Source organism: Nannospalax galili, unplaced genomic scaffold (assembly GCF_000622305.1).
Source record: "Nannospalax galili isolate Female #2095 unplaced genomic scaffold, S.galili_v1.0 scaffold11, whole genome shotgun sequence".
In the NCBI taxonomy this organism is placed as follows: domain Eukaryota; kingdom Metazoa; phylum Chordata; class Mammalia; order Rodentia; family Spalacidae; genus Nannospalax; species Nannospalax galili.
In genome coordinates, this window is record NW_008330735.1 from 5,687,835 (window position 1) to 5,698,028 (window position 10,194).

Genomic DNA, 10,194 nt, shown 5'->3' on the forward strand with positions numbered 1-10,194 from the left:
CGGCTCGTCCAGCCGCCCCAGAGGAAAGGAAGGGTGGGGCTCTCAGGGAGGGTGGGTCCTTCCTGGCAGAGCCCCCCCGGGGGGGGGGGGGTAGCCTCCATTCCTTCCCACTTCAAGGAGTCTCCAAAACCCACACAATTCTAGGGACAGATTTGCACCAAAGGCCCAGCTCTTGCTCTAGTGTGATCATGGTTCTGAAACAAGGGTCCACACCCAGGGAGACTGGTCATTCAGTACAGTGACAGAAGGCTGGCTACCTCTATCTTCAAAACACATTGAGTCACCCATTTCCCCAAACAAAAACTCAGCTTCTATGGGGTCACTCTGGGCAACAAAGGTAGGGTCCAGATAGTGGTGCTTCTAAGGGAGAGGGAGGGAGGGGAGTACCAGCTGAGTTAGCAGGTGTGGTACCAGCAGGCTTGAGGGGCTCTCATAACAGTGACTGGGAGCTGAGCAAGCCATCAGCTTTTTAAAACCTGCGTGACCCCAGAGGGCCCCATTTCTCTCCTGTGACATAGGAAAGATAACCCCCAACCCCTATAGCTCTTAGACATGGGTCCATGAGAACGCTTGGGCTTCCAGAGACTTGTTTGGGTCGTGAAGGCCTGCCCCTGCTTGAGGCCTACAAATTAATTTACAAACGAAATCTGGCTCTAGACACTCACCTGAGTTTGCCCAGCAGAAAGGCCGAACTTGTGAAAGGACGATTATAAAGAATGGGGGAGGAGAATAAAAGCGACAAAGAAATTTTCTCTAAACGAACCCTTCTCCATTCCAGGGCTGAGCAGGCAATGACCCCAGGCCATGCGCAGGCTGAGAGACCCGCTGCTCAATCGCTGGTACCGGGCGAAGACTACGGGTCCTGGGCTGCAGCTCCCACGCCAGCCGCATCTGCACCGCGACCGGGAGCTCCCGCCCAAGGATGCGGGAGTCGGGAGAGGCTCCTTGACCGGCTACCTAGATGGGACCGCAGACCTGGCAGACAAGGAGCCCCCTCTCATAAGGCTTTTAAGGAGGGGCAGCGGTGAAAGCGCCTGGCGATCGCAGGGAGGCTTCTTTTAATTAGAAGCTTATCAGAACCCTGACTGATTAAGAGCCCGCTGTACCCAGGCCTGAGACAGCCTAGCGGGAAGAGGGTGGGGTGGGGACCGGGGGAGGAACTGCTGCCCCTCAAGAAGGAGCAGGTTCTTCAAAGGATCCTTGTATTGGCCTTAGAGGGAGAGGCTCTTGCAGCCAAGGTAGTGCCTTTCCCATGCTTGGGCCAGACCAAGGAGGGGAGCGCAACCTTGATGTAGTCCAGAGGAAAGTAATGCTCGGAACTCCCCTCCCTGCCTCTGCTGCCCAGTGGCCCAGAATAGTCTGGCCCAACCTGGCCCAGGGCGAGCTGAAGGTAGGGTAGGACCCACAGTAGGCTCAGCCTGGAAGATGTTCCAAAGACTGAAAACACAGCTGAGGAAGGTTGGGTGGAACCCTCTCTCCCGTTCAACCAAATACTCTCTACTATGCCTTGCACACATGTGCCCCACCCCACCTCAACCCCCAAGCAAAGTTGGTCTCCTCCTGTGACCAAGGATTACTTTGTGATCTCCAGGCATAGGCTCCAGCTAGTCTGAGCACTGGCAGGGCTGAGGAATCAGAAGCTGACTGGCAAGCAACACCTCCCATCACCACCCTAAGTCTTGCACTTAGGTCCAAGTTGTGAAAATCCTTCCCCCACTGCTGTGTCCTGACAAACCAAGCCCGCAGGCACCCGTTGTTCAGCGCCCATCAAGCGGACAGAGAAAATTCAAGGTGGAACTAGGCTTTCTGGGAAAGAAGAGGAGAATAATGTGTGTTCAAGTCTCTGATCTGCCACAACCCAAGAGGCCTCTTGAAGATCTAATGTCTTAGTGCCTGAATTTCCCCATCAAGTAATAAGAGGTGCTGTGAGATTCTGGCGAAGGTTCCTACAGCCATTAGCTGTCTTAATACCCAGTCTCTCCAGTTTGCCTGCACAAAGCAAGGGCTTAATGTTTTCTGAATTAATGTTTAGAATGAAATGCCAATTATATTTAAGAAATAGAAAAAAAAAAAACCTGAACATCTTTAATAAGAAACTGAAGAGGTGAGTGAGCACCATATTTAAGCCACCAAGCTTCCTTGCATACCTCAATTCCTCTCCCTCCTGGGGCCAGCATGCTGATAGCCATTCTTGCACTTTCCAAGGACAGCTGACACCTCCTAGTTAAAGCCTCAAGCCAAATCCCCCATTCCATAAGGATCCACAGGAACCCGCCAAATCAAAGGAATAAAAATCAAAGGTTCTCAGATCTCAAGGACTGCCCTTGTCTCTTATCTGGGGTAGTGGGAAGAGCTGGGATGGGCAGCTTCTCTTCTCACCGTAGCTCCCAGCAGTCAAGTGAGCCCCAGTCCACAGGCTGTACCTGTGCAGCCCTCTTAATTAGGAGAAAAGAAAAAGTTTCAAGACAGGAACCAGCTTCCAGAGTTAAGTATAACCCCAGTCTGAAGACGTCTCCCTCCCCTTGGGGCTTTTCCTGGGGAGTGGTATTAGGGTACAGGCAGTGGTAGGAAGCATTCACCTGCTTGTCCTGGTTCTTGGCTCCCAAACCCTTTATCTCTGTAGCAGGGGAACCTGTCTACCTTAGAGGAATCTGGAGTTTCTTTTGAGACATACACAGTTCCATCAACCCTCCAGACAGGCTTATGGTATCAACCCTCCAGACAGGCTTATGGGATCAGGAAACTAGACCTGAGGTCCAAAAGGATAGACATCCAGTCCCCAAACAAAGCAACTAGAATCCAGGTTGCAAAAGTCCCCACAAACCTAAATGGATGAAAATCAAAGCAAGGGCTTAGTAGTATTTGGTTCCCCAGAAGGTTGAGTCAGTTAGCTTCTCAGGCCTCTACAAATAACACACTGGCTCACTCAGGCCACACACCTGACCATCAATGCTGTTTAAGGTGGGCTGCTGCCCGTTGTGTATTTAGAGGCCTCAAGTCATGGGATTGTTGAGCTTTCTAGCCTTTGACTTGTAACTTTTGGCCTGACCCAAGTTCCGGGTTGAGCCTGCCCATCCTCAAGTCTCCTCTTAGAATTGAACGAACTGAGAACTGGAGGTTTGCAAAGGTTTAACACCTACCTACCTCAAAAGTCTGAGGGCTGGCATGCTAGGAGAACTCAAGCCTCTGCCATGGGACTAAGCTCTCCTAACATCCCTTGGGTACAAAACACTAATTTCACTTATGAAAGATCTAGACTAAAGGGAGCTCCTGAGTCTACTCCAGGTTGCTCCTCAGGGTCCAGAGCCTAGATCTGAGGTAAAAGGTAAAAGTTTCAGGTTTCACTTTCTTTAGGGCTTGGGGTCAGCGAGGTGTCTCTGCTGGTCTAAGGTAGGAACCTCCTTAAGGACCCCCAGCTCAGAAGACGGAGAAGTCTTTCCTTCCCGTGTGAGTTCTGGCACCTCCCGCAAACAGAACACCCTGTTCTTTCCATCCCACGCATTTCGGAAACACCCAAGACCTAGGACCGCACAAATTTTCGCTGCAAAGAAAGCATCCGCCTTTGTGTTAGCGAAGTATTTCCTAAAATAGCGAATTGACCTAAACTGGATTCTCAGCTTCAAAGAAATCAAATGAGAATAAACGAAGAAGCAAAACAAGAGGCTCAGCATCATAACCCCCAACGAACGAGAGGTGTGGGGGAGTTTTGCGCGAGATAAAAATATCCCTTCTGCACTGACTTAAGACGGCGAATAATCCCGTCCTTGTTCTAACCTCCGGAGTCTTAAGAGTCTTTCCCCAGCCTAACCTGGAGTTTACAGGACAAGGAAGCATTCGAGGAGCGCTAAAAGAAAAAGGCCAACATTTACGGCCTCACTGCACGGACTTGGGCCCACGTAGGTTGGACAAGTAGGACTCTCTTCCATCCCCGCGTCTTGCGTGGCCTCCGACTTTGCAAAGTCGGAAGAGATTCCACTGTGCTACCCTACCCACAAGTCGTGCATGAACTCAGACAAGATTCCCCAAAATCATCTTTCTACCGGCGTGTTATCTCCTCTTTGTAGCTCTGTGGGTTCTTAATGTGGGCCTAAAGTGAGTCAGCACCACATGCTAGATTGGAGTTGCTAGGGGTTGTTTGAGGGCGTCGGATATAGCACAGGGGGGGTCCTTTCCACTATGGCCCCACTCGAAGTCCACAGTCTAGATGTCTAAAAGCCTGGTGACAATTTGGTGGTGTCTTTTCCCAAGATAGAGTCACACACTACACCAATCCCCTTTTCCTCTCAGTTCTGGAATTTCTCGGACACCCGGGGGGCTCACAGTGCCCTCCCGGCTCAAGCGAACTGTCCCAACTCTGGGATCTTGCTCCGCAGTGGAGGAAGGGCGAACTAGTCTCTGAGCCCACTCTCCCCTGCCCTGGTGCCCACTTCTTTCATGGTCCTTGGGAGAGAGCTGAATAAGCTCTAGAATAAGGATGGGACCCGGGCAAGGGAAAAGGCGCGTGGCGCCCAGAACCGCTGTCGCGGGTGTGGAGCGCACTGCACTGCCTCCTTACCTTGGTTGCGGATAGCGGGCTGGCTCTCCAGGCAGCTGGGCAGGTAGGGGGCATTGGGAAACATCCTGGCCTGGCCGGAGGACGCCTGGCTGGGAGGGGGAGGACCGAAAGGTCCGTAGCGACAGGCCCCAGCTGTCCCGGTGAACTGGCCGGAGAAATGGACGGTGAATGCGCTCAGGCACTGCTCTTCGTGCGGCTCCGCGCCGCCCCAGCTCGGCTCCTGTTTGATGAAAGAGTGGGGCGGCGGCGGAGGAGGCGGCGGCGGCGGCGGAGCGGGCGGAGGCGCGGGGGCGCCCAGCGAACCGTAAGCAGAAGCGCCCGGAGGCGCGAAGTCCAGCACCGGCGCCCACTGCGCGGCTCCGCTCACTGGGAGCGCACAGCCACCGCCGCCACCCAGCGAGGACACGGCGGGCAACAGCGCGTTCAGGTCCCGCACGTCGGAACCCATGAGCTGTTGTTCCAACCCGGACGCCCCTCCGCTCCTGCGACCCTGCGGATGCTGCGCGCTGAACTCGGCCGCCCCTAACTTGGCCCAGATGCTGCTGGGGCCTCGGTCCCGCGGCTGCGGAAGGCACTCGGGCTCCGGGCGGAGTGTGAGCTGAGACGCCGGCTCCCGGGCACACGTGGAAGCCGACTCCTGTGGCAGGAGGAAGTCCAGGATCGCGGCGAGCAGGCGGCGGGGCCCGTGTGCCTGGGCTGCGGTCCCGGCTTTGGGTGGGTGGGTGAATGAGTGGGTGGGAGGGGGGCGGGAAAGGAGGAGCAGACAGGCGGTCGGGTGGCGGAGAGCCCCCGGGCGTGGGCGCTGCCTTGAACTCCTTACCCCAGCTGCCCGGCTGCCCCCAGCTTCCCAAAGCTCAAATAAGAGGGGCCGGCGGTGGGGAAGGAGGAGGAGGAGCCAGGATGCTCGGCGACTCCATTCACACAACAGCCCCAGCCAAGCCTGGCAGTGCGCGCGGCTCCCCCGGGGCACTCACAGCGAGGGTGTGGGGCGGGCGGGAGGGAACGTCCCTCTCCGAGGCGCCCTCCTCTCTCCCGGCCACGTGCTCTCAGCTGAACTGTGTGGCCAGCCTCCCCCTGCCCCTGCCTCCCCAGCTGGCCTTCCCCGGTGTGGGCGCCTTGAGGCAGGTCCCTCTAGGTAAGCAGTGTGTTCCCTCCGAATCCAAGCGAGGTGGGAGTAGAGTTGGGGTTAAGCAAAAGAAGAGGGGTGGGGGAAGCAAGTGGACTCCAAGAGAGGCGGGAACCTAGGGAAAGCCCTGAGACCTCTTCTGGGTTCAGAGGTCGACACCCTAAATTTGAGCCTTACCCCTCCCACGTCCGGCTCTCTAGAGCCTAACAACCCGGACACTGGGGCGGGGGGAGGTCCCCGTGGGTTCCGGAGGTCGGGATTCAAGTCGAAAATCCCCCAGGTGGGTGATTGAGAAGGGTGACGTCAGTTATGACAAGCAGGGCGTTTTCAGTGGTCTGGTAGTTGGTTGTTTGGTGGTTTGAACCAGGAGGAGGACTATTGCTCTCTACCTAAAATCGATGTAGATCTCACTTACTGACCTTCTCTAGTGAGGAGATCGATATCGTCTACGGTTAAGCCGGGAAAACAGCAACCGTTTTGAAGGGTGGGCGAACCCTTGAGGGAACCGCCCAGAACCTGCGTTGAGTAGGGCTGGAGTGTTCTGGAGCCGGGTTGGAAAAGTATGGAAATTGGGGAGGACGAGGCGGTGGAAACAGCTGGGAGATTGTGGCTCCAGGAGCCGCTTCACCAGTACTGCTTCCTCTGGTGGTAGGGAGCGGATTGTGGAGGCGCAGTGATAGAGCTTGAGATGCAAACCAGTTAGGCTAAGGAGGACTGGACCCGGGAGAGTCTCCATTGAGGCGCGTTTGCACCGCTCCCAGAGCTCCCAAACCGTTCCTCCAGTCTACCTCGTAACTGTTCGGGACTCCCGGGACTTAGTGCAGGTGTTTGGGGGTTGGTTTCGTTTGGATTGGTTTGGATATTTCTGGAAACAGCCCCTAGGCAAGAAGCCCGCGGAACACTGAGTGCAAGTGCGTTTGAGGGAGCAGGCACGTACTCATGAGTGCCTGGAGGTCGCCGCGACGGCGCAGCCTGGAACTGCCAGGCGCGCTGGGCGAAGCTGCAGGTTGTAGTCCGCACCCTAAACGGCTGGCTGCGGTTGGGGCTCGCAGCTTTCCAGCCAAACCTATGCAAAGCTACAACCCACGCTTTGCATTTATTTTAAAGATACCTGGAGTTTCGATAGCCTAGATGGGTTCTCCACTTATTACACTTCGATTTTAACTTACACAGTGAATACACAATCGCTGTGAATTACGGTTTGAGACCCAAAGCGCCTGTGGGCTCAGAAGTATTTCTTCGAGCAATTACCCTCTTTTCTTGGGGTTGTACAACTTGTAGGTAAAGAAGATCGCCTTAAGGTGGAAGGCTGGGATGCTCAACTATCCTATCCGCCAGCTACCCTTTCGCCTTTGCTGTGCTGGACACCGCGCAGCTGCGCTTGGTATTTGTATTCCATCACAAGCTTTTTTTTTTTCGTTTTCTCCTCTTTCTTTCATTTCTTTTCCTTTTTTTTTTTAAAGAAATGCGAAGATCTCAAGATCAGTTTCTTCCCCTAACAACGTCCGCTCTTCTTTATGCTTAAAACTGTAGTTTTTAGAGCAGCGCTGCGCAGATGCTCCCTGGTTGTCTTTGGCGGACACGGGCCCTTTGGGACAAACCGCCTCAGGCCCAGCTGCCTTTGAAACACCCCAGGCCTCTGTCTCTTCTTCCCTCTTCTGGACCTTTTATTTCTACCTCAAAATCGTTTTCCTTAACTTGAGCTTCGGAACGGAGGGAAGAGGAGCCCTTTATAAAAACCCAGACTTCCTCTTCCGAAGGAAAAACGAGATTTTTATTTTATTTCATTTTTTTTGCGAGCTTTTTGGAGGATGGAGGTAATTTGTAGAGAGTACAGTTTGGAGACGAGCTCTCAGAGTTTTGAACCATAGGAAGGGCAAGAACAGATCTTTCCTCTATGGTTAAAAAAATACTTTTTTGCCTAGGGGTAGGTTGGTGAAGAAAGGGGTGGCTACAAAGGTGGGTGCAAGGAAAAGGGAGCCATGAAACTTTGGACTCTTCTGTCATTTGTCTCAATCTTGGAGAGGAAGCCCAGGAAATGTGATTCCTCATTTCAACCCCAGGGTGCCCCCTCACCCAGACTTCTCAGTTCGAATAGGTGGCAATAAGTTCCTGGGAAACCTCAAGACCAAGCAGGAATGGGAAGCTGTCAGCCTCTGGTCAGACAGGATGCTCCCTTGCCCATCCCGGTGCCCAGGTGCCCACACACCGCTAAGTCAGCGCTGTTGAACTTGTAAGCCTGGGGTTAGAGGATCAGAGGATGCCCTATTTCTCCCACTACAGTCTCCCCTGGAGTCCTGAGGTTAGCCCTGTAGAAGCTTGGTTATAGTGACTTAAGCCTCCTGAGTTGGCTGTGGAAGTTACAGAGTGTCCAGATGGTCGCACCTGCCACCCACCCTGGACCTCCCTGATCTTGTGAGGCCCTTGGTATCACAGAAAAGTGAAGGCCAGGAAGAACTAGGTGCCTTCAACTCTCTCCCATTTTCCCGCCCCTGTCACTGGGGAGACCCTGGGTAGATGTCTGATGTCTGAACTACCCAAGGGCAAAGCTGTCAATTAAACTCAAGTCAGAGAAGGAAACTGAGGCCTAATAGAGGTGGGGAAAGTAGTGGTTAAGAACAAAGGTTGGCAGCTGGGGGGGCAGGATCTCAGTTTCATCAGGTAACCAACAGCTGTAGCATTTTTTAACCTATTTCCTTATTGGTGGAGAAGACAAGATACAGAGCCCGGTACTGGTTGTGAATTAGATAAGAAGGGATAGTCTTGTTGGAGGGGTTTTGCTACGGTTACTATTCAACGACAGGTAGCAAGATTGTGGCTGGGCTTAACTGAAACCCCAAACTTTCAATGTACAGTTCGTTCACGGGTGGCTTTAACCACCGCCTCTGTCTCTCCAGCACTAATGGAATGTGGAAAAAAGAAGAGGTCTTTAAAGCCCACGTGGCTTTCATTCCTGGGCAAAGTGTATGCATCCGGGTATAGAAGATGCATAATTACTCCATGTTGAAAACATCACATGGCATCGCATCAAGGTGGGAGGCGGGAATGAAGATCTCAACCCCCACTTTCCAAAACCCGGGTGCTGTCAACTGCATCTGGCAGAGCTCCGAGCCAGGCGGCTAAAGCAGCGGCCCCAGGGACCGGCGCGCACGCCGGGGCCGCGCTCCCGCGGTCACCCCGCGGCTGCTGACAACTGAATAAACACGCGGAAGCGCTGGGATCTGTCAGGGCTAGGGCCGCCAGCCCGCGCCCAGGGCAGCGGAATGGGCGTGAAGAGTGGCGGGACCTCCCAGCTACCGGGTCCCTGCAGCCGGGCGTTCTGAACCCCAACCGCAGGACAAACCCCCTCAAGCCTGCTCCTCTCTCCCAGATTCAAAGTCAACAATCTGCCCTCCTCCCGCTGCCGGGAAGGCGCATAGATGCGCAGGGTAGGGTAATTCCCAGCCTGGCACAACTGGCAAAAACCACAGCTTTATTTTGCGAAATAAAGGAAAAATTATTTAAACTCGTATAGACCACTCCTGGGTTTCTTCTTTTCTATTGAAAATCATCTTGCTCTTTAAAAAAAACAAAACAAAACAAAACAAACCAGTCTTCCATCTAGGTAGGGTTCAAACTCTCCTCCCCAGGATGGTTTAGGGACCCAGAACCATCTACCGCTGCTCGGTGTGGTTGCAAAGATTTTTTTCCCTTTACCCTTGCTGGTGGTGCCTGGAGCCGTCAGTGTTTCCTGGCTAGCTGTTTACAGGCCACCACGCCAGGGCAGCCGAGATGGTCCCCCAGCTTCCCCAGAGTCCCCAATGAAAGGATTCAGCAGCGCTGCCTCTATTATTATCCCGTAAATCTTCTTAAATTCTGGAACTAATTATATAGAGGATATGTCTCAATTTGTTCTGCATTAATGCCACAGTGGGGATAGAGGCCAGGCCATGGCCAGAGCAGATATGGAGGCCCATGAAATTGATGAACTGAGAGTTGCTTCCAGTCCTGAGCGCACCATCTGGAATTCCAGTCTGAGGTTACAATTAGAACTCCTGACCCCAGATTCAACTTTGCAAACAAGGAAAAAAATGGGAAAGAGGGAGAAAAAAAGGAAATAAAAGAAAAGTACTTATTCTGCACCTGTTTAAAACAACAACCACAACAACAAACTTAAAATCGTCCCATCCTGGAAAATTCTTTTCAACTATTTGTTTTTGTGCTTTTAACCTATAAAAGACAATGGAATATGTTTTATAGGCAGGATTTTATTTCATTCCCTTCACTCTTCTGGCTACATCGCATTTAATAGTTGTCACTTTCCTAACAGCATTGAATTTAATTGTATGTGAACGAAATAGTCCTCAGGAAATTTCTAAATCTAAATATCACTTTGTAATTCCCCTTCATTAAATATCATAATTACAGAAATCTGTGAATCTAGAATTTCTCTCTCTCTCTCTCTCTCTCTCTCTCTCTCTCTCTCTCTCTCTCCTCTCTCCTCTCTTTCTTTCTTTCTTTTCTCTTTCTTTCT

General features: G+C 52.7%; 1 protein-coding gene across 1 annotated transcript in view; it reads right to left on the reverse strand.

The window, feature by feature from the left end:
* The window catches only part of Wt1 (WT1 transcription factor), a 48,921-nt gene extending 43,825 nt beyond the window's left edge, over positions 1-5,096 (reverse strand). The window contains exon 1 of the mRNA XM_029555265.1: positions 4,556-5,096. Within this exon, the coding sequence (XP_029411125.1) occupies positions 4,556-5,003 (448 nt within the window). The 5' untranslated portion in view covers positions 5,004-5,096. The remainder of the gene's footprint in view (positions 1-4,555) is intronic.
* Positions 5,097-10,194: the final 5,098 nt, after the last annotated feature.